The sequence below is a fragment of the Panthera tigris genome, chromosome B1 (assembly GCF_018350195.1).
Source record: "Panthera tigris isolate Pti1 chromosome B1, P.tigris_Pti1_mat1.1, whole genome shotgun sequence".
Taxonomy (NCBI): Eukaryota; Metazoa; Chordata; class Mammalia; order Carnivora; family Felidae; genus Panthera; species Panthera tigris.
In genome coordinates this window covers 178,849,488-178,874,894 of record NC_056663.1, presented here as the reverse complement: position 1 = coordinate 178,874,894, position 25,407 = coordinate 178,849,488, and the positions used below count along the sequence as shown (strand labels likewise).

The 25,407-nt window shown below is 35.8% G+C and overlaps 1 protein-coding gene across 1 annotated transcript in view; it reads left to right on the top strand.

Moving 5' to 3' along the window:
- The window catches only part of PCDH7 (protocadherin 7), a 420,489-nt gene that overhangs the window by 167,652 nt on the left and 227,430 nt on the right, over window positions 1–25,407 (top strand). Inside the window, exon 2 of the mRNA XM_042984807.1 lies at window positions 21,033–21,249. Coding sequence (XP_042840741.1) covers window positions 21,033–21,249 — 217 coding nt within the window. The remainder of the gene's footprint in view (window positions 1–21,032; window positions 21,250–25,407) is intronic.

The window sequence follows — 25,407 nt, the reverse complement described above, 5'->3', positions numbered from 1 at the left end:
AATGACTTATTAACTGCCTGGACTATTTTATTTTGTGTAAAAGAAATCATTCCTCCAGGAAAATGAGCCTCATATTCTAAAGCATTGTCTCCAATGAAAGGGTGGGATATTTGAAGTTTACTTTGCAAACCAGTTGAGCCAGGCTTTGGCGTGACATCAAAGCAGAAAACAGCACAGGAGAGTGAACTCTGACCTTGAAGAGCAACTCCGCTAAAGTCCTACCAAGTGAGAAGTTGTCAGGAGAAAACACTTGCGATGTGGCAAAGCATGCACTAGTGAATTATATTTACCAGTCTCCCTGAAGTTTCAGCTTCCGGAGAAACCTCATTGATTGGAGTGTGGTATCAGTGAGGTCAAGTCCATGACACAGAGACCAGTTGCCTTGGGAAAAGAATAGTCTGTGTTTTGGGGCCATCATCGCTTAGTCCAGGTATAGGATCTTGCTGATGTAAGCATTGCTCAACTAGAAATACTTGATGAAAAAACACAGATGTCTTAGTATGGACCACACAACTACTACTAGATTAGAGAGTAACTCCAAGAGTGGAATGATCCAGAACCTGGCTTTACATTTTGACTCTGCCCTTTCTGTGTTAGTGTTGGGAGACTATTCAACCTCTCTGAGACAGATTCGTTTTCTAAAATGGAGGTAGTAATTCATATGCCATATGGTTCTTGTGAGAAATAAATGAACAACATATGTAAAACCTCTAACATTCTACTTAGCAAGTTTGCAGGTGCTAAATAAATTATACTTATTTTTATTATATTGTTATTTTATTTTTATCATTGTATTATGTCATGCATCGATTTTATCTTCTTATACTAAGGGTGATATATATTCGCTTTACAGAATTTTAAATCTTTGTATATTTTTACATTTGAGCAGATTTTCAACAGGAACATGAAACTTTCAGCAAAAACAATGAGTATGTCAACTTTGTGCCAGTGGCGGTGGAGGATGCGAAGGAAGACAGAATTTTGTGTTCTGGAGACTCTTTTAGTCTATTCAGGAAGACATACACTACATTACCACGTGTATGTTTTTTCCTATACCTTCTTTTGCAGGGATCGATAGTGTCCATAACATGATCTTAGCTGTAAACAACAACAGAAGTACTTCTGCGTCATAGGGAAAATAATCAGAAAATGCAAGTGATGTTTTAAACATAAGCTTAGTATAGTGCTCTGAAACCGTTTGGCTATAGGAACATGTGATGCATTTCTAACGAACGGTAGAGTATAGCTGTGGTTCACAATAGTGTCAATCTCACCAATCTCCCACCTGCTTTCCCATCACAAAATGCTATTTTTCCCTAATAATTTTGCTCCCAAGAGGAGGAAGAACAACACTTTTTTTTTTTTGGTACATAACCAGTGGTCAAGTTTTGAGGAGGTCATTTTCTATCCTGCTACCTTGTAGACCATCCCAGGGTGTGGAACACACAACCCCCTCACCAACAACAAAAAGATGTAAGACCACTGATGCCAGTCACCCTAAGGACAGGCTCTGGCACCTATTGAGATGTCACTTCACTCAGATTGACTTTATATGGGGAACAAATACAGTAAACCCATTCAAAGTCAAACTGTGCACATAAAGGGGTGTGGGCAATGAAGATATCTGCTTTGTGCAATGAACATATCAATAATTAAAAACCCTATTGATGCTTTATTTTTTTTTTCCCATTTCATCTAATGCACCTTACATAAATCTCTGGCTCAATGTGAGAGGTATTCATAGGGTTCCATCCAATCTTGTAAGCAAGAATAATTTTCACTACATAAGCGATAATGAGCTGCAAGGGTTATCATTTCTTTCTGAACTCCATGACATAATTCTAAGTATTCTAGTGGCATTTTTCCCCTTCACTACATCATAAACAACTTCTGGCTATATCCAGTTATATCTGCATTTTGGACTGTAAATTTGATATGTCTAGAGAGCATTTAATTTACAATTTAGTTATATGGGTTTAAACAAGAACTGAGTCCCTACTGTGAAATTGGAAACTAAACAAAATATGCAATGTTATTTGTTGAAATTTTTATTTTTTCCAACGCAACTTAATTGCTTTTGTTGATTTGGACAGCTATTCCAATGCTGAACTGACTCTCAATGTGTTTGTTTCTGTAATTGTTCTTTTTTTTTTTTTTTTTTCTCCTGGGCTCTAACCACCATAATGATAAAAATAACAAGATTCTATTTTTTTAAAATTTAAATGTTTATTCTTGAGAGAGAGAGACTGAGACAGAGCATGAGTGAGGGAAGGGCAGAGAGAGAGAGGGACACAGAATCTGAAGCAGGCTTCAGGTTCTGAGCTGTCAGCACAGAGCCCTACGAGGGACTGGAACTCACGGACTATGATCAGATCATGACCCAAGCCTAAATCAGCTGCTACACCGACTGAGCCACCCAGACACCCCCAAAATCTATTTTTATAAGTGTTATGAACTATCTTGTACTTTGAATGTCATGCAAACCTTATCGCTGGAGCAAGGAATGATTTTTTTTTTCCTTTTTAGTCTTACAGATGAATGATTTAGACAGTAATTTAACAAATTACGTATAGTAAAAGCACACTAATTCAGACTAATTGTGTGGATAATTTTAATGAAAATGTGAAAAATTTGATAGAGAACTTTTAAATAAAGTTTTAGTTCTTCAAAATAGTTACTATATCTTATAGTCATAGTTAAGTAGGTGTCACAATACTGAGTTCATATCCTACTTTTTAAAACAAAAAAGTGAATTATTTGCAGCTCACACTTCTCTTTGAACACACATGGACAGCGGCATGCTTTTGAACAGTTAACGCAAACACTTCCCACTTCTGCTCTCCACCAGTCCTTTTGTTTGCCCTACTAACTTGCCTTTTAAACTCCTTTTTAATGGATACTGCAAATATTTAAATGGCGGGAAAACGTGTGATTGAAAAATCATTTTTCTCATTTGTTGCTTCATTTAGTCACCAATACTTTGTGTTACAGCCTACTAAATCAAAACAGTCATTCAGTAACTTCTAGTATTTTCTATATCTGCCCTGAAGTGTTTTTATTTGAGAAATCACTTCAAAGTTTAGCCAATTAGTTCACTATATGTGCTGGTTAGGCCGTAATGGGAAATATCTTTTCAGCTTGGTACAATCAGCCCTCAGTCCTGTAATGGTCGCCTTTACTGATCCAACTCCAGAGTATATTGGAAATGTTCTCTCTTTCCCCCCAAAGGTACATTTGTAGTTCAACCTTAATAAGAAAATTGAGAAGTTAAGTGTCCCAATTTGTGGTGAGATAAATATACATTAAAAGTAGAGTTCGGTCAAATTGGCTTAACATGTTTCTATTTTCTAACCATAAAAGTAGCCTCATGGGAGAAACTCTACATGAAGTGAACCATAAATTGCATTTGAGAAGGTTTTTGGTTTTGGTTTTGTTTTGTTTGGGTTTTTTATTGAGACCTGCGAGGGAATTTAAAAATCAGTGGAATCTGAAGGTAGTTGTAAATTTATGCCTGGCACTTACCCTCTCAGGGGCTCAGTTTATTCATCTGTTAAATATGGTGCCAGGCATGGGATTGAGTTAGGTCACACATACACACAAATATTAGGATTTACTGGATTGTCTAACTTAAGTCTCTTGGCTATGTTCTAGGATGTAAGTGTTCCCAGTTTTCTCCCACACTAGAGATTAGTAGTTTAGACTTAGAGGAATTAAGAATCTTGCCTTGTATCATAAAGCTTGTGAATAGTAAAGCCAGTGTGAACAAAGAAGAGATCCAAGAAACGTTTCTGAATTGCTATTGGATTGAGAATGTTTAGGTATCAACTACCAGTCCAGGGTTATTTTCCCACTAAGAGAATAGGTGAAATAATTATGATTTGAGGAATTCAATCTCCTTCCTCAAATTCTCTCAATCCTCAGATACACCATTCTTGAAATTTACACCGCTTACAAAAGATCTTCTTAAGGCACAAAGGATTTTAAGTAGGTTAAGACACTGTGTTATCTGAAGGGAGCAACATACCATTTATAAAGCAACACATAAATAGTCTGGTTACCATTGACATAGGTATTCACAAATCAGTGCATGGAAATCACAGAACAGAGGAAGGGTGATTTGTTCTAGATGGCTGATGCAGTATATCAGCGGAATGATTCGAGATTATATGGGAGAAAAAGAATGTGAAAAAAATGGTACAAGAAATGTTCAAAGAAGGAAAAGGTGGTAAAGCCATGGTTTTAGGAATGCTTCATAATGTGATGGCATTATGTATGGGGATTTCCTAGTCCTAAAGGAAGAACTAAAATATAATCATATGGAAATAAAGTCAGAGATAGCAATATGCATTTGAAACATGAAAAATAGAGCTATCATCAGCCATACAAGACTAATTGCTAATTGAGGAGCAAAATAGGTCTTACATATCTCATGGTACATATTAGAGAACTTCTTAAAGATGAATTTTCTTGTATCTCTAATGACACATTGGTCATTCCCATACTAACTAATAAATAAACTCCATTAGTCATCTTGTTTCTGAATAAAACCCCAAGTATGGCTGATTTTAATTACAAATTACTTTCTCTAGAATATATTATGGCTTTACAAAAATAACACCCAAGCCAATTTTTCCCAAAGTAGATAAAGTGAATGATAAGAAGCACTCATTTTAAGTTTTTCTATAATCATTTTCAAAATGTAGGTTATCTGCTTCCAAAAGGATTTGAGATATTTTATGACAAAATACATAATGAGACTATTAAAATAGAAATAGTGCCTCAAAAACCACATAGAGAGAATAAGAAAATACACCTACCCTACTTGGGCCTACAAATATATGGTAATTGAGTGCTGAGATTCTTGGTAGCCAAGGTAGATTGAAATTAGGTTGATTTCCCATTTTATTTTAAGATCAAAGTGAATTGTCAACCTTGCTGACATAGATACTGAGCCCTATTACAAAGTAGTGTGGGATGTAGTCCAAGCATAACTATTCTTTAAGTTTCCCAGGTAATTCAAATATGCAGCAAGAATAGAGAATAGCTGACTTGTGTAGGACAAGGCAGGAAGGTTTATTGGACTTGTAAAAAATTACTTAAGGGAGGTGCCTGAGTGGCTCATTCGGTTAAGTGGCCTACTCTTGGTTTCAGCTCAAGTCACTATCTCCCGGTTTCCTGAGTTCAAGCCCCATGTTGGGCTCTGCCCTGGCAGCATGGAGCCTGCTCAGGATTCGCTGTCTCTCCCTTGCCTCTCTGCCTCTCCCTCACTCATGCTATCTCTGTCTCTCTAAAAAAAAATTAAAAATTACTTAACCTCCTATGGTGAAAGTACATATCTTTTTCTTTACAAGTGGCTTAAACGTAACCATAAACTACAGATGATTTCCAATGGAGTTCAAATCTGAATGTCTAATTATTAAGCCCAAGGAACCCATGAAATACACTTATCAGAAGCGGCTAAAATAATTGACTTTTTTCTGCTAAGGACTTGGTTTTTTTTGTTTTTTGTTTGTTTTTTTTTGTTTTTGCTTTTTGTAATCCAGCTTTACTTTTCTTTCTTTTTTTAATTTTTTTTTCTTAATGTGTATTTATTTTTGAAAGAGAGAGAGACAGAATATGAGTGGAGGAGGGGCAGAGAGAGACAGCGACACAGAATCTGAAGCAGCCTCTAGGCTCTGAGTTGTCAGCGCAGAGCCCGATGCGGGGCTCGAACTAATAAACCGTGAGATCATGACCTGAGCCGAAGTCGGAAGTCTAACCGACTGAGCCACCCAGGCACCCCAGGTTTACTTTTCTTTTAGCTCATCTGTGTTAGATTATGGTTTAGTTATACCAGTGCTCTTATCAATATATGTGGAAGTCTAATTCTCTGTTTATCAATTTCTCAGGGTTCAATGAAAGCCAAGCTACTGCTTGGTGAGTAAGAACCAGATTGTGGATCACTTAGCAACTGTGTGACTGTGGGCCACTTACCTCCATGGGCATTGGTTTCCTCATTTACTCCGTAGTGCTATTGTGACAATTAAATAAGCTTCAATGGACACATAGTAAGCAATCAATGAGTGTTAGGGAATATCACTATGCATTTTAAGTGCAGACTCTTTGTCAACTTTATCATTAAGGAGGCTTTGTCTTCTTTCAATATGTTCCAGGTGATGTCTGCTACCAATTACTGATTACCCCCTAAAGTGTTTCTCTTTCTATTGATCAGTTGTTGGAGTGTGTTAGTCTCTTGCTTAGCTGTGTTTTACTTCAGGGTTCTCTGTCAGACTGGTCAATGATGACATATGCCATCCCTAGGTAATTCATAATCTTTGCAGATAAATAGTGGTCATTAAAAAAACAGAAGTTAAACACTAAAGAGAGACTGAGAGTGAGAGAGAGAGAAAGAGAGAGAGATGTCAAAACTATGTTGCTTCCCCCAGAATAGGAGTTAACTTAATTACATAGCTTATTATTAATGTTATTTCTTAACACATCGGATGCATATAATGAGATCCAAGGGGCAGGAGCATCGCTACGTTGAACGGTTTAATATGCTATAATGAATTTTACAAACTATGAGTGCCCAAAGTGTTATCGTTTTGGCACTTCTAAAGTGAAAATTAAGAAATCACTGAAATAATGTGTACAAGTGGCAATGTCTATGAACTTGTGGGGGAAGAAAAAAGTCAGAGCCCTGAGGAAGCCATAAAGTTAAAAAAAAAAGCAATAAAAATATTTTTATACTCACTAAGTGTCTTCTAAAGGTGAAATGTAAAAATACTGAGAAAGCCAAATTAGTAGTAGTAATAAAATATGATCGTCTTACGACATTATTTCTCATGGACCTGGCTTGTTTTTCTGTCTTGCTTAAAAATGCTCCTTATCTGTAAGTTTAAGAATTTAATCATTTCTCTCAAGGAAGTGGTAAATGAAGTAAGTTGTTCTTATGGCATTTAATATTGAAATTATATATGACAAATATTGGACATCTAGGTTGCATTTTAAAATTATGACCGAAAATTAAACTCTCGTCAGTGTTTCCGACTACCTGTCATACTGTATATGAATTACTTTTGAGGCTTTACATTAGGGTCAAGTTGTGAGGCTTCTCATTTCCCTAAGGAATCATGAAATGCCAACAAGCTTACTTATTATTTATTGGTGAATTTATTTCTCTTTTTTTCCTTTGAAAAGCTCAAGTTATTACACAAATAATTCATCTTCCTAAAAAGTTTCTTTAGTGCACCTATATAAACCAAAGAGGAAACAAGAAAGAAGGTAGCAGACAAGAGGCAATGTCTACAAATATGGTAACTACAGTTTGGTACCAATTAGGATTTATTAACTCTCCCAGTGTAGATTAGACTATTCTTGAAAATCAAGACACTTGTTATCAGGTTTGTTTGTTTGTTTGTTTTTTCATGCTAGCGTGGTGGGAGACATTTATTTCTTCCAAGTTCATGGATTTCTTTTGTACTTTTATCAGCTCCCTAAATCTTTGGCCCATGGACACAATTTTGGACTCAAGTCACAATTGTCATCCATAGAACACTCTACAATGTAAAATCTATTTTATAGATTTTATCTATTACATATCTGAGATGGACTTGGATCTTGCTTGCATCTTTAAAATGGAGAGATTATCATTTAAATTTAGGGGCGCCTGGGTGGCTTGGTCGGTTAAGCGTCCGACTTGGGCTCAGGTCATGATCTCACGGTCCGTGAGTTCGAGCCCCGCGTCAGGCTCTGTGCTGACAGCTCAGAGCCTGGAGCCTGTTTCAGATTCTGTGTCTCCCTCTCTCTCTGCCCCTCCCCTGTTCATGCTCTGTCTCTCTCTGTCTCAAAAATAAATAAACGTTAAAAAAATAAATTTATAAAACACGAATGGCGGCTCAGAAGAATTAAGTCAGTGGCCCAAAGTTGTTCAACTTGCAGTTGAAATCAGGAAAAGAAATTGTGATATTCTGCTTTAAAAGTCTGTGGGCTTCCCCAAATATGATATCCAATTAGCTATCCAATAAGAGAGGACCAAAATATAAATTTGAAGTGTTTTTTCCTCAATTGTATAAGTGGACAGAGACGTAGTCTGCTTCCTTTTTTTTCCTGTGTATTGGTGTTTTCACTGTATTAAAAGAATAATAAATGTGAAAATAGGGTTATAAAGATGATTTTAACATTTTTACGCTTGCTGAACACTTTCAACATAATATATGTAACATAGTGTATTTGACTGTTTTAGAAAATAAGTATAATTATTGGAATGACATGCTGGCGCATTTGGGTGGCTCAGTTGGTTAAATGTCTGATTTCGGCTCAGCTCATGATCTCCCAGTTCGTGAGTTTGAGCCCTGCACTGGGTTCTGCACAGACAATGCAGAGCCTGCTTGGGATTCTCTTCCTCTCCTTTTCTCTCTCTCTCCCCATCTCCCACTTGCATCCCACCCCCACCTCTTTCTCACTGATTCTAAATAAATAAACTTAAAAAAAAATAGAATGGAGGAGCTCCTGGGTGGCTCCGTCGGTTAAGCCTCCGACTTTGGCTCTGGTCATGATGTCGCAGTTTGTGAGTTCGAGCCCTGCTTCGGGCTCTGTGCTGGCAGCTCAGAGCCGAGAGCCCACTTTGGATTCTGTGTCTCCCTTTCTCTCTGCTCCTCCCCTGCTCACGCCCTCTCTCTCTCTCTCCTTCGAAAGTAAATAAACATTCAAAAAAAGAAAATAGAATGGCATGCTAATTCTCAATATCCTATAGGTGGGGTGATCTAGGAATGCAACACTAATGTGCATTTGACTGATGATTCTAACCCCTTTCATAAATGTGAAACCAAAGCCCAAATGCTTCACTTCTATTTCCTCCCCACTACACCTCAGGTTCATGGTTCACCCACTAAGTTTCCTATTGTGGGCTATGACAAATTACCTAAAATTTAGTGGCTTAAAACTATGCTAATTTGTCATATACTTTTTGAGGTCAGAAATCGAAAATAGGTCCCTCTGGGCCAAAAATAAGGGTGTTGGTGGGTAGTGTTTATTCTGGAGGCCCTAGAAGAAAATCTGTTCCCTTCTCAGCCTTTAATAGCTTCTAGAGGCCACCTGTGTGACCTGGCCTGTGCCCCTTTCTTCTCTGTTCCAAGCTATCAAGGGTGAGGACAGTTCTCACATGGCATCGTTCTGATCTCTTTTTCTGCCTTTCCTATTTTGAAAAAATCCTTGAGATTACATCAGACCCACCCAGGTAGTTCAATATAGTCTCCCTGTCTTAAGGTCAGTTGATTAGCAACCTTAATTCTATCTAAAATCTTAAATCCCCCTTTGCACGTCAGGTTGCCTCTTCACAGTTTCCAGGGATGAGAATGTGGACATCATCAGGGTCCATTTTTCTGTCTACCAACACCCATATCCACTGATTTTTTTGCAGTCATATGACTTGCACTGAGAGATCAAAATTAGCATACGGGCTTTGAATACATTTTTTCCTTGGACGTTTTATGGACACTGGTAGCCTGTCTTTTGAACGAAGTGCAGGTAAGTGAGATAAAACAAGTAAGCTGGCAGGAATGGCAGAGAAAATGAGTTCACCAGGGTAGCAGAAGGTTCACCTGTGTAGAGACTGTTCTGGCTCAAGAATGAGGTTTCAACTGAGTTTAATAATTAAACGTTTAAGTAACACTTCAGAGCCTTACTCCGTGTGTCTCTCTTGATTCCTGTTAGACATTGTAATCCATCCAGACCAAGGGATGCTATTTAAGGGCACAAAACTTCATTCCATAGGATGGGAAAAGTAAATGTTTTTAAACGTATATAGTCTCCTAAACAGATTGACCAGGTGCAGTTTGGATGAAGTGTCTAAGATGGAAAAGGAAAAAGGAGACGAAAATTCCGGAGCATCTGTTTGAGTGCATCTTAAAATGAACATTTCATTTTCATTCACTTCAGTACGGGAGAACTGAGTCGGGCGCTCGTGAGGCAGGCTTCTGTCTGTGCGCCTAAGCTTCTATGTATTTTAGGAGGTAGCTTCTGAAAGGCTATTTTTCATCTTTGTTATTATTGTCTATTTGTTCATTTATGTTTTAGTAGCTGGAAACCTGAGCAGTTTTCCTGCGGTTCCACTTGGTTCTTCAGCATTGCTCCCTTGAACTGCTACAGACTAACTCCAACTGCGTAGCATAAGACATAGGTTTATCGACTTCATTCAGCTGCTTCTGGAACCCCATGGGTTGTGTAGAGTAGTCATGCAAAGCAACCGAGCGGCATGTGAACTGAGCTTTTGATGCTTATCACAATAGCAAAAGAAAGGAAAACGAAAAAGGAAAAGAAACCTCTGCTTGCATTCTGAGTGCTTTTGCGTGATTAATCTACGCGTGCCCAACTGAGCCTAATGGCTGGATTTGCAGTATGTAGATTTTTCAGCACAGTGGTGGGCACAAAGCAAGTGCTTAGTAAGTCTTTGTTGCATTGAATGTCTTTGTGAAGACAGTATTTTTCTCATTAGTTGCTTGTCAATATTCTCTTTTTCTAAGTAGGACTTCCCCCCTCCTGCCTTCCTGCTTCTCTGTGAGTGTAAACATAGAAACTTACAAGGGACTGTGCCGAGTTTCAAATAAAGTAGGAAGTAGGAGGTGCAACCCAAGCGTGGCCCAGGATGCTTTCGCCATTCTGTTCCATACCAACCTTGCCAACCCCTGCTATTTGACTCACACCTTTGAGAAATGAATGAGATGTCACAGTTTTCAGCACACAGTAGGGACTCAGCATTTTCATGTGGTTCAGTGAAACGGGAATCACAAAAGAGGCGGTTTCAGAGGATAGGTGAGATTTTAGGCAAACATATTCCAAGGAGCTGACATTTCAGATGAATGTCTTTACCTTTTCATGAAAAGTGGTAAGCCTGAAGGAACCTTCCCATTTTTGTAACTTTTCAGTAAGGTAATTGACTAAGATGTTGGATTCTTATGCATATATTTGTTCATGATCTTGATTTGGTGAGGAAATGCGTTCCAAGATGCATTCGTATTTGCAGGCAGTGTTCTAAGGAATTTCTTAATGGGTGAGCAAAGTCTACTTTACAATCGCTGATTTCAGCCATTGATTCCCTAATCCAACACACCCAGCTTCTACAGTTTCAGAGAATTAAGAAACGGGAAAAGATATTAAATATCTTCTGCTATAACTTCTTCATTTTAAAGTCAAGCATACTAAAGTTGAAAGATTAGTCTTTTCCCCATATTTCACACTTAATACCAGAGCCAGTACTTTAATCCAGTTCTGATTCCCCAGGTACGAGTTATTTCCAGGGGCGCCTGGGTGGCTTAGTCGGTTAAACGTCTGACTTTGGCTCAGGTCATGATCTCATGGTCTGTGGGTTCAAGCCCTGCATCGGGCTCTGTACTGACCGCTCAGAGCCTGGAGCCTGCTTCAGATTCTGTGTCTCGCTCTCTGTCTCTGCCTCTCCCCTGCTCTCTGTCTCTCTGTATCTCTCAAAAATAAGTAAACATTAAAAATTTTTTTAAAAAAGAGTTATTTCCAAAAAGGACAAGAAATATTGAAACATGTCAATAAATGACAATTAAATATAAACTATTTTCAAGGCACTATCGTTGAAACGGAGGTATAATGGATAAACATTGCTTATGAGGATTTTACACACTACTTGAAAAGTTCACGATAATATTTAAAAATGTCAATACAACAGAAAAGTTGTACTTTTTACATTTAAGTTTTTACATTTTTATATGGTTGAAAAAAATTTAAAAATAACACTTCACAGAATGTGGAAATTATATGAAATTCAAATTTCTATTTCCATAAATAAAGTATCATTGGAACATGGCCATACGCATTCATTTATGTATGTTCAGTGGCTCTTTTTGCACAACAACAGCAGCATTGAGTGGTGGGGGCAGAGACCTGTGACCTGCAAAGCCTAAAATATTTACTTTCTGTCTCTTAACAGAAAAAGTTTGCTAATCCTGGACCAGGTGTCTATAGACAGTAAATAGAGCAAAAGATAGATCAAACAATCGTGTCCACAGTGTACAGGACCCACAATTTGTGTTTGAGAGCATAATACCTATTTTAAAAGTTTTAGAAAAAAAAGTTTGCATTCATTTGCTAAGAATTTTAGGCTTTGGCTATTCTGTTTCCTGCCATTTTTCATGAGGGGGTGGGAAATAGGAGATCCATTTGTATTTTTAGATTAGAGTAGTTCTTGAGTAAATACTGAAAGTCACTAACTTTTTTTTCTCATTTGCAAAATCAGAATATAATATGACCCATGTAGGGATGAAACGAGGAGAAGTGATAGCAGGAGTAAAATAAATAGTACCTTTACAGTACGTAGCGGCCACTATTTTAATATTGATATCACTGTTCCTTTGCAATATTAGGTAGTTTATTATCTACTGGATTAAGAATTATAAAGTATCATCTGCATCCTCAACCTGTGTAGGACAAACATAAACAATAATGTCAAATATGTAATTACATGCAAGTCAAAAGAAATAAATACAGTTATTTTATTTCTTCCCCAATGAGCATTTTAATTAACTAGTCCAAATGTTTCAACATATTACTTTTTAATATCCTTTCACCTGCTATTGACTTGAAAGAAAGAAAAACTGTTTGAAGTATGGAAGAATACTGAGATGTGAGCCAGAGAAGATGCCCCTAAAAAGTTTAAAAGACCTGGTTAAAGTTCGTTTGAAGGTCCTGCCAGACGTATTCCATTTAAGGCACTATGGAATCCTAGATATGTTTGTGCGGTGACCATTGACGTCAGTTGAAAATGTTTGCAGATTAATCAAGTACCTGTGCCGTTGCAAGAAAGATCTCACAGACTTAGCTAGATCCTCTTTAAAAATAAAATGTAGTGTTCCTTATGAATGCTGCGATGTTCTGCTCCATGCCTGTTTCAATGCTTTACGACTGACAAAGAGAGTCATTAGAAGTCTGTTTGATGGACGTAACTAAGTGAATTGGAAAAAATAAAAAAGCCTTTTCAGCCCATTCAGAAATAATTGATATGACTAAGACAGCTGTATGTGAGTTCCAGATAAGGAGACAATTTATGAAAAACTATTGAAGCTAAAAAGGAAGGTGCAGATTTAAAGTTCTCAATAAAGTTGTCTGTAAGACGCAGAGCAGTATTCAATAAGGAAAGAGATTTACCCTGAAGTTCTTTCCGCGGCATCCTTAGGGTCTTATCCTCTTGCAAACGAAATCCCCATAAACATGGAGTCACTAGGTTATCAGAAGTGGCCTTCGAGGGGGACCGTTCCTGCACTCTTCCCCGAGGTTATGTTTTCTCTTTACTGCAAGTAGTGTGTACAGCAGGATATTTCTGAAGTTCACCTCAGTTGTTTACCATTTTCTAAATTGGCCACTGTCCTATCAAAGAAAACAAGTTTTTACTGTGCAGGCTGTAACTCAGAAGATTTTGCTAATGCAGGTAGAAGGCAAATACCTTTGAGAATGTCTGATTATGGGCCATAAAATGTGCTTTGATTCTATGATAGTCACTTTTTAAATCAATTAACAATTAAGAATGAATAATAAATATCCATCTACTTGTGAATGTGGTCTCTATTGCTTTTCTTGGGAACTGTCAGTGGACTTCATGATTTTTTTAATGGGTAGCACCTCGTAATGTCACATATATTTGGCAATTATTGAATTCTGAAAACAAAATAGCATATTCGTTTCAAAGTTAATTTTCTCAATGTTTCAAGTTATAAATGCTACATGTTATTATGCCAGTGCTTTCAAAAAGGGAGTGGTTTTATGAGTCTCTAAAATTTAAAAAAAATTAATGAATCTGCAAGATGAAATAGAAATTGTGGTAGTTATACCTTTAGTAAAACTTGACATCAGCTTTCTAGATAGTAAAAACAAAACAAAACAAAACTTAAAAAAATTTTTTTAATGTTTATTTATTTTTAAGAAAGAGAGAGGAGATAGAACATGAGCAGAGGAGGGACACAGAGAGAAGGAGACACAGAATCTGAAGCAGGCTCCGGGCTCTGAGCTGTCAGCACAGAGCCCAACGTGGGGCTCGAACTCAGGAGCTGTGAGACCACAACCTGAGCCGAAGTCGGACACTTAACTGACTGAGCCACCCAGGTGTCCCAAAACAAAACTTTTTTTAAGAAAATTCCTTCAATCATCTTATGAATGTGAAATGTATTGACCTGACCTCCTTTGAACCTTCTGAAGAAGAGTAGGGTGATATCTGGTCCCAGCTCATATTTGAAGTAGAAATTCTGGTAACATCTCGTGTGACCTGTAAACCTGTTATATTGCCTAGATTTAGGTTTACTGTTTGGCAATTTGCGTTATCAGCTATAGAGATGCAATTTTAGAGAAAAATAATGAATCTAATGTTCATCACATTTTCCCTTCATGAATGCTTTATGCCCATTGCCATAATGTCATTAGAATGCAAGCTTTATTTCTGTAATCAAGATACAGTCTAGGGGCTCCTGGGTGGCTCATGGTTGAACTTCTGACTCCTGATTGGGGCTCAGATCATGCTCTCATGGCTGTGAGATCGAGCCCTGCATTGGGTTCTGTACTGGGTGTGGATCCTGCTTGGGATTCTCTCTCTCTTTCTGCCCCTACCCTTCTTAAATTTCCTTCCTCTCAAAAAAAAAAAAAAAAAAAAAAAAAAAAAAAAAAAAAAAGGAAAAAAGATAAAGATAAAGATAAAAATATAGTCTAACTCCCTTCCTCATCAAGCAGGTTATATTTCTCCTAATCCCAAGTTTACTGATATATCAGTTCTAACATCTGTTCACATTTTCCAGGAAAAAAAGAGTATCAAAAATATTAAAGAGCAAATGCATTTATTGAATACGTTACATTGTGTACCCCACAGCACCGAGTTTAAATCCTTATTTTCTGTGTTTGTCCTTTCCAGTCTGTGAGATTAATCTTATAGGGAAATGTTTACTGCATTCACACACCTCTAACCCCAGGACTCATGAGCATTTCCAAAAAATAGGGGAGGGAAGAAAAAGGCAACCACCTTGGGCTCCCCACAGCCTGCGTATAGAAGGTAGAAGACCTCTCCATTACATTTCTGCCCATTTCCCATTGGACCTCTAGATTTTCAGAAAATGAAGTGAATAAAATTATATAAAGAATGGAGAATGCTTCTTCTAAGTCTTTAGGACTTTAAATCAATGCCAACTCTGATGCATTTCCATCAACTGGGGCCTGGGATGAGGAGGAAGATACATCTAATGCCTTAGGGATTGCATGTTATCTGGAGTTACCTTTGAATATATTTGCAACGACCTCTAAAATATCTGAAAAGTCCCTGTAGTAGGATGTGTCTTCCAGTGAAACTCTCCTCTGTGTCATAATTGGAGGAACAATTAGTTGATAAATGACATTCCAAAAGAAGTGACTGCAGAGACATTCATGCCCAATAGATGATTAGATTCAAACACCTTTTGAAAAAATGGCACCCTTGTATGCACATATTTATTTTATAAGCAGCTTGCGTTTGAACAATAAAAGCACCACATTAACAGGAGAATTAGATTTGAAATTTCATATGAATTTTTAAAATTCTATTTAGAAACTTTGTGGATTACTGAACAAGTTCTATATTAAAACAACAACAACAACAACAACAACAACAACAACAACAACAAAACAATACAAAAAACCAAACAGACAAGAAAAGAAAAAAGCAAAAACCTAAAACGTAAGAAAAGATATCACTCTAGTTATACAGCTTTGGCCTCAGCTATGATACCGTTTATAGTTCCCTCTTTGAGGGAGCTTAAGGTTTTTATTTTGTAAACCATCTGATTATTTCTCAGAGAATTTAAGTTAGTAAGGGACAGGTATCGTTATCTCCATTTTAGACCCTGAGCCTAAGGCAAAAGAACCAAAAGGTCAGCTAACTTGATTGAGGTCAATAGTGAAACTATAGAGGTGTTTGGAATAAAATCCTTTCCTTTTTCTGTTATTTCCAATATAACATTTTTTTTTCTCATTACACACACGCATACCATACATCCTGTTACTCAACATGTTTTACTGTTTACCTTGCCTTTGTAATTTTATTTTTAATTTCTTTTTTTAATTCTTAGTTTTTTATTTCTCTGATTTCATTCATTCCTATTGTACCTTATATTACGGGGCTTTTAGCTGTGCCTTCAAACATTGACCTTAAAGCAAATGTTTTCAGAAAAAAATGAAGAAAGATAGAACTGTGCATAAATAAACAAAACTCTTTGCACAAACCTTTTTCTTCTAACTGTAATCCTCTTATGTCCTATTTTGAAAATTAATAGCCTATCCCCACTTTCTCAATTTCTCCTTAGAAGGCTCAACCTACAAACCGTTCCTTTGCAATGCCTGCCCTAAATCCTAAGCAAGTTTCATGGCATATTTTTTGTATCTCCATTTCATTGGAAACCTAATTATATTATACTTGATCTGTTTTTATATACACACCTATACGATTTTGAGTTTTTTTAATTTGTAAAAGCAATATTGGGACATCCTTAAAACCCTGAGAGATAATGAATATAAAGCAAATGTACGTATAGTGAAATAATGAGTAAGTCCAAGCATCCAGACATTCTAACGCCTTGCTGCCCATTGCCATTGATGTTTTTTTCATAGTTCACTTTTTCTTGGCATAATTCTCTGCCGCCAACATTTCTCCTTCCTACTCCTTTGCATGAAATGGTCTAAACACATCTTCAATCTCACTTATTCAATTAGAGCATTCATTTGCTTCCATAAAATCTCCGATTACCACTCCCTCTTGTGTGTAATTGTCACGCATTTTCCACTCAAAATTTTTGGAATGCTTTTCTTGAAGACCTTTTTCTTGCATTACTTATTTAATTTTTGAACACATCTTCACAATTTCAAAATGCTAGAAGGCTGACAGTTTTTTCTCCTCTTCTTGTGCTTTTTCCTGTTTTAGAAAGACCAGCTTGTCTTTGCAAGACAAGAAATCATTTACCACTCTGGACAGAATAATACAAAGCTCAGACACTTCAGGTCACCAGATGTCTTCATGTCCATACTTTTGCACCCCAAGATGAAGCCATGGTTCTACTCAATCTCCAGAGAAACTTTATCAAGGAATACTTAAAGGACCACCTGGCTTCCTGGGCAGTTTGTCTTTTTGACTGCTTTCAGTTGCAGGGTTTCTCCTTCCTCTCTGTGCCTCTTCATTACCCAGAGGGACTTTATAAACTACTGATATCCATTCACACTCTGAACACTGATTCATTGGGTTTAAGTCGAAGTCCTGTACTGGCTTGGTGCTTTTTGACAAGTTCTCTGGGCCATTCTAAGGCATGTCTAGGTTCAAGAATCCCCATGTAAACCACGCTACTCCAGAGTATCAATAATTAACTAAGTGATAGTTATATATATATATATATATATATATATATATATATACATATATGTATATGTATGTATATATATGTACATACATATATAATGCAAATTCATTCTCTGTGTCATGCCACACAGTCAACACAGTGCTTTCCATTTTTTATTGAGTTGGTATTTCGAGAATCTATAAAAAATGTGATTTCTTTATCTTAGCTTCTGCTGTAAAACCTATCTTCTCAATAGACCCAAACTGGTGATGAATGATGGTATGTAAATACTTGTCTATCTGCCCATTTATTTGTCTCTCTATCTCTATCTTGTATCTATCTATCTATGTATCTATCTACTATTTATCTATCATCTGTCTATCCATCTAATCTGTGTGTCTGATTTACCATTGGAACAAAACCTTAACCCTTGCATTAATGGGTTTTCCTTCAGAATTTAGGATTCTGCACTAATTTGTTCACATAGCCAACTTAAATACTTTGCCAGAAGAATTTTGTTTTCAAAAAACATCAAAATAGACCTTGAAATAGTAATGTAATACTGATATTGTTGGTATTGCTGAATTGTAATGGAATATTTTAAAATGTGGTTAAAAATGACGGATGGAGGGGCGGGGCGCGCCTGGGTGGCTCAGTCGTTAAGCGTCCAACTTTGGCTCAGGTCATAATCTCATGGTCTGTGATTTCGAACCCTGCATCAGGCTCTGTGCTGACAGCTCGGAGCTTCGGATTCTGTGACTCCCTCTGCCTCTGCCCCTCCTCCGCTCGTGCTCTGTCTCTCTCTCTCAAAAATAAATAAGCATTGAAAAAATCATGGATGGGATTTTTCATGATTCATTGTATGATACTCTCTATTTTGGATTTTTATTGTCAGCTATTTTTGTTTCAACCATTAGGTGTTATTTATTTATTTATTTATTTATTTTAGTTTTCTACACATACAAAAAGCATTCATGAATCTAGACATTTTTTATTATATAAATAGATCTTAGTATTTTAAATTTAAAACAGCTTTCTTTTCATCATTAAATTTAATATGTAACCTAAAATAATTCATGGAAATTAAAATAGTCACAGAAAATACACAGATTCATAGAACCTGTTAAATGGTACATGATAGAAAAATAATTATCTTATTTTTGACATTTTTTGTTACAAACATAACCTATCACCCCTGTGCTGTCCTACTACTACTTTGGTGGAACCAGCATTTAATTACAGATTCTGAGTTACTCCCATCACGTAAACATCACCATTTTTTCTATTTTTATATAGAGATGAAATAACATTTCTCATAATTTATGATATACTTTCCTTTGTCAATTTATTAGTATGTATTAGTGTTTCTGTATTCATTTTGGTCTTTCTTCTTGGGTTAATGAAGACTGTTTCTAAAAGGTTTGAGGGGTACCTGGGTGGCTCAGTCGGTTGAGCTTCCGACTTCGGCTCAGGTCATGATCTTGCCATCTGTGAGTTCCAGTCCCACGTCGGGCTCTGTGCTGACAGCTCAGAACCTGAAGCCTGTTTCAGATTCTGTGTCTCCCTCTCTCTCTCTGCCCCTCCTCCACTCATGCTTTGTCTCTCTTTCTCTGTCAAAAATAAATAAACATAAAAAATTTTTTTTAAAGATTTGAGAATCAAGAATAGCATTGGACAGTCCTTTCTGTGTGTGTGTGTGTGTGTGTGTGTGTGTGACCCATTGCTATGTCTTGAAGTGATATGTCTGAATGACCATTACTGTCCTTTTCTAAATTCAACATTGCCATTTAAAGCTTATTGTTCAATAGTATTTACTGAATATTTTCTTTGTGCAGAACAGTGTGGTTTTAGGAAACGGTAAGTGGCCTTATTTCTGAGGTGAGACTGAGGAAATTCAGATAATTAGCAGTCATCTGGGAGTGATAAGTAGAAAAAAAAAGTAAAAAACTTTGTGCACATAAGATAAAGCCTGGTAAATGCATATCGACTTCTATATTTATTTAAAATGTAAGTTAAAACATCACAATTGTATTATTGTGAAGAAATAGAAGTATTATTAATGAAATAAGAGTAATGATTTTAGAGTTTATTGCCAGTAAATTTTGGGTCATTATATATATATATATATATATATATATATATATGCTATTTGTACTAGAAGTATTTCATAATTGTTTTAAAAATACTGTAGTTCCAATTCGGTGAAACATTATAAAGAAGAGAAATGTTTTCCCTTCATAATAGGATTCAGCAGTTCTAAACGTTTGATTTTGAATTAGAATGAAAGATAGGATTTTATAAAGACTGTCCTCTCCAAATAAGTATATGAAGGGCAAGGTACTGGGTTAGAAAAGCTAATAATGGACAATATTCCTGGCCAGTGTTCTGAGATAAAGTGAAGGGAAGATTTGTGGAAGCATGCATTTGTCTCTAGTGAAACCACTTTATAAATTTGGGGGAAATACTGTAATTCTTCTTAGCTTTCCCTTGAATAACCTACATGTGTAGATTGGTCCAATCATGACTCATGATTTGAACCATTCGTATTCAAGTTATAAGAGTGCAAAAAAAAAAAGGCTTTTGACCTTTCTCACTATTTTCTGGCAACGTTATTATTTTTATACCTTATATTAAAAAGCACCAGTCTGAGCTGTAAGTTTAAAAAATACATTTATGCCGTTTTCGAGTCACACACAAGTTTTCAATGGCTACAGCTATTGCCAAGAATAATCTCAGAGAGATATCACAGAACCTTTTTATATTGTTTTTCTTTTTTCCCTCAACTGTTATGTGCAGAATACTATCAATGCATGGCATTAGTTTGTTCCCTTAATGAGCCTAATTTTTTTGTTTTGTTTTGTAGTTACAATAATCTGTAAATTCTGTACATAGTAAATCTTCAGTGCAGCCAACTTTGGTGTCATAGTAACTTGTGGGATCCAACTGGATAAAAATTTACAACACTTTAAAATTACAATGTAAAGGCTGTGCGTGCAGTAACTACTTTTGAACAAACTATAAACGGTCATTGTAAGCACATACAATTAAGCTTGGGGGTTTATTTTCTGTTCCCTGGTTAAAGGAACTTTTATCTATTAGTTCAATGCTACCCTTACAATCTCAGGGTCAATAGGTAATATTTTTAATAAGAAGAAAAACAGGAATGTATTCCTATCTCCTAACAGTGTACCTAAATTCCTATTTATTAGTTATCCCTTTAATAGTTTGAGTCAACTGCCAGAACACTCATTTTAAAACCATTGTATCATACAGACAGAGTTTTTAAAAATGAATGCCTACAATGATTATTTCAATGTGTATTGCCTTCCCAAATCAGTGACACTTGTGATAGAGTCTATTTGTGAAAAGTCTATTTGAAGTGAAGACTACAGAATAGAAGAAGGTTGAATACATGGTACTAACATAGAGTTCAATGTGTATTTTAGTGAAATTGCTGTTTTCTTATCTCTGTTGCAGAAAGGGAATTTTCAGGGTTTTTTTTTTTCCACAATGAAAATGAAATTCTAGGCACTGCCTCAGATAACACAGTTAACCAAATAGATTTGAACATCTCTAACCATTTTGTATTGAATGAGTCGCCAGTAGTCCTTGATGTATGTCGTTTATGTGTTTTGTAATAAGATCGTTTACAATCTTACACTTTAGTGACATTCAGAATCTTTTCTTTTGCAGCCATTTCGTAGAGTGACGTTTTCTGTTGTGAGTCAGCCTCAGGACCCACATCAGGGGTCACTGCAGAGTTGCTATGACAGCGGGCTGGAGGAGTCAGAGACACCAAGCAGTAAGAGTTCATCAGGGCCAAGGCTGGGTGCCCTTCCACTCCCAGAGGACAGCTACGAAAGGACCACGCCGGATGGCAGTGTTGGTGAGGCAGAGCATATGGAAAATGGTAGGGGCAAACACAGCATCCACACACATAATCACGCTAGTGAGCCATAAGAAGTAGACTCATGAGGCTCAGTCTAAATCCAAAACAAAATAGCTGACACTAAAACTATTGTACCTAAAAAAAATAAATATTTGCTAAAGTCCAGAAATACCAAATAAAGGAACATAACTGTATAGATAAAATTCACCAAACTTGCACCATCATTTTCAAAAAACCTGTCAGAAGTAAACACATTTACAAATAAATCAGACTACTACCTTCTATGAAAAAAAAAAAACAAAAAACTAAACTAAATTAACTCATAATACCTAAACGATAGAAACTGAGAAAGGTCTTGTGTTATTGTTTTCTTCTATTCATTTTTGTCATGCAACTATTTCTTCAACTGCAATTGTCCAGCCTCAGTGAAAGGAAATGACAATAAACACACTTGGCTCAATTCTTTCTTTTCTGACGTATTCAGTAAAGCGTTTTGGAACCTCTCCTTTTGAGTGATAGCTGAAATGGAGTCAAACAAGAACGATGATATCTTATTCTCAAAAAATAGATTGTAAATACTATTAGAACTCCTTGTCATTTAATTATAAGGTTTTTTTTTTTTCTTCTCATTTTTGTGCAAGGGAAAGAGAAGAAAGCAAATTTTAGGACTCCATATTCTTACCCTTTTGTGAGATGATTCTCATAACTACCACAATTGGCCTTCTCTACACTTTCTTTATGTTATAAAGTTAGACTGCAGTTAGTTCTTATAAACTTTTCACATCTGTTTATGTTTCCCCCAAACGGGTGATTTATTTTTTGGATTTCAGGTTATAAGTACATGTCTTAGGAATAGCTTTGTGTCAAATGATGGAACAGGAAAGTTCATACTAATTTTATGATTATTTCAAATGTAAAAAGAGATTTGGTTATATGTAAGTGAAGGAAGGGGGATCACACACATTATATCTCTGGTGAACACTTGAAATGGATTTGCCTTTCACCATCCCATCCCCCAAGTGAAATAAGACATTCTAACTTTTGTTATACACTGGTTTCTTTAGTGATGGTATGCAAATAGAGCATATTAATTCAGGGGGATCTGATTTTTTTTCTGGAAGTTTACCTATGAATATTAAAATCCAACCTGAGAGCGTAATAGATGACAAGTGAGCCCAAGTGAAATTATGGCTAAACTAAATCATGTTAAATAATTAGTTTTCTACATTGTTATCTGGGTGAGAAGATATGATATCAGGATCTGTTGATGGATATCCCTCTTGATGAACAATCCAGAGTTATATGGCATTTGCCTTATGGCTATAAAGGCATGCTTATCTGTGTGTATGGGGGTGTATGCTTATGTGGATGGGAGTTTGATGTGCTTTTTAAGAATTAACTATTTTCAGTATCATTTTAAATGACTACCAAATTTTGGTATAAATTACATTGCTGATGAATATATTTCTAAGGCAAATATGTTTGAAATGCTTTGCACAAAAGTAAAAATTAAGCTAAGATACTATAATAATATTACACATACACACACCTAAGAAGGAAGGAAGGATTGATTTATTTTAAGGACATTCCTATATCTGTGATTACGTTTTGATGTTATCGTTTTATTTGTGTTTAAAAAAGTATTTATCTCACTCTCAGCAACCATATGTATAAGGAAGTCTTTATTTTTGGATGTCAGCTATATTAACAGAAAGGATTTTGCATCATTGGCATTATAATCACATTTTAATGTTATTTTTCTGTTTTTTTGAGTTTAAGGGGATTTGACCTTTAAAATAAGAAAGAAATGATGAGTAAGAAACATAATTATATATGACAAACACATTATCAGTTACTTTTTAGGAAACATACATGTCATGGAAAACTTAACAGGTGAGCTTGTTAAGAAACTAGAAAGTTTACTGACAAACATTTCCCACATAAGGTGTTTAGTTATTTTTTGTAACCATGTTTTTAGTCTTGTCATCAGCAAAGACCATCACAATAGAACTGATTTTTCTGATTTTGTATGTAACTGACAGTTGAAATTCAGTTTTATGTAATCATTTGTCATCTGCCAGCCGTGATTCATGTTAGTCTTGATCTATAGGTAATGACAGAAGGAGATGTGATTCACTTTGGGTGATCCAAATGTAGCAGTTGGCATTTGAATAAGTTTTGTTGGGACCAAGTTTTCAGTCTACTATCTAGTCATAAAGTACAATTGTATTGCTTGAATTCTGGTAATTTCATCTTCAATATTAATGGATCATTCTGACATAAATAGAATTGGAATTGAAACCTGTCAAGTATTCATTTGTCACCTTTAATTGGAATCCAGGTAATCTGCAACGTTTTGCTTGGTTAGGTTTTAATCAGGATTTGTATTGGATTTTCTATGAAAATACCATTTTGGATGCTGTCCTAGTTCCTAATTATTATTACCTCAAATGTTTTCCTTGAATTTTAACCCATGTGAAATAATGTAGTTATAACTGATTTTTGGATTAACTTTCATTGTAAAGTTTAGAAGATAATTTTCCAGTGCAAAAACAACATTCCAATGTCACGAAGTGACCTGGGTATACGCTAGAAAAGCTAATGATAAAAATAAGTTGTCACAGATGATTTAGTAAGGAAATAACTAAAAGTAACTGAAATAACTAAAAGGAAAATTTAAGTAGATAAGTAGTGAAATGCACTTATGTTTTACAAAAGCTTTTATTTGCTTCCTATACTTTAGCGTAATAAACACAATTTTATAAAGAGGGCTTGTGGATTAATAACTTTTATAATAAGCTTTAGCCTACATTCCAACCCACCTTACTGTCAAATGATGAATGAGGTTTTATTCTCTTATTAGCTTAGGAAAAAGAATACACTGTAAGAATAAACATAATTTTGTGAAACCTGAATCTAATAATTAGAATGAGTCCCACCATTTTAATAATTTCAGACCCAGGGTACTTATATCCATGGGTCTCTGGAAAGCGGTAATGAAAATGGTATCATTAAAAAGTATTTTAAGGATTGTTTATGAATTATACATTAATTTATGAAAAAGATCACTAATATATTTTCTTTTCTCTTTATTATTATCAATAGTATGATTATTTCAGGTTGATCTTTCAGTAAGATTGGGGAAATGGGTTATTTATTATTTCAATAAAATATTCCTAACGGGATAAGGTATTTTAGAATAGGGAGCTCATGATAGGAAGTTTAGTAATGATAAAATACTTGATAATGACATGTTAAAACAATTGGAAACCTACTGCAATAAATTCATAATTCAAGTGAAACCCAAATAGTAAGCTTAAAACCATCATCACATTAGGAGCATACGTTGACTATGCAAGAACTTGCCGTTTTCTACATTAGGCAGTTGTCGTCAGACTTTCTCACAGAGTGGTATTTAACCTTCGCTTTAGCTCTATTGTCACTCTTTATCTTGACTTTTGAATTAATGCCATAGTCATCTTTTTCTTCCCAGTCGCCCCCAGAATTACCTTTGCAAGTTAATTTGGCTTTGTTATATATCATGCAACCATATATAGTGTTCAACAATTCAAATATAAGAAATATTTGACCTCCAATCCCAATTTTGCCATTATGAATGGGTAGGTCACAAACTCCTTCTGGATCTGCTACTAATCATTTGTAAGGCAGTTAACAGAATTAACTCTAAAATCTTAGTCAGATCCAACAATCTGTGATTTTTTCTTACATCCCATTTTTCTTCTATGTTTTACTTTCCAAGTCAGAAAAAGTACTTTGGGTCTCTTAGTGAGATGGCAAATGAATTTGAAAATTTGTGCTAATGTGAGCAGGGAAGAATTCTAGGGCCTTCCTTGCAACCTACAAAACGTGCATTTTAATAGTAGTAATGCATGTATGAGATAAAGAAGTCAAGTGAATGAAATCGTGTGATTTCTGACTAGGTGAGTAGAAACGTTGGTACCTAGCAGGTCAATGTGGGAGACAATTTTAGAGCCTCCCTCAAATCACACCATGCAAGAGCCATCTGTAGATTTGATCTGGCCCTGGGTGTAATGCCCTTCAAAACATTAATTGTAATTAAGTGATCTCACAATAGAATGAACACGTTTACTTTCTTGCTTGACAACGTACTTTGATCAGAGTAAGAATGAACAAAAGGTAGAAAATAGTATTTATTTT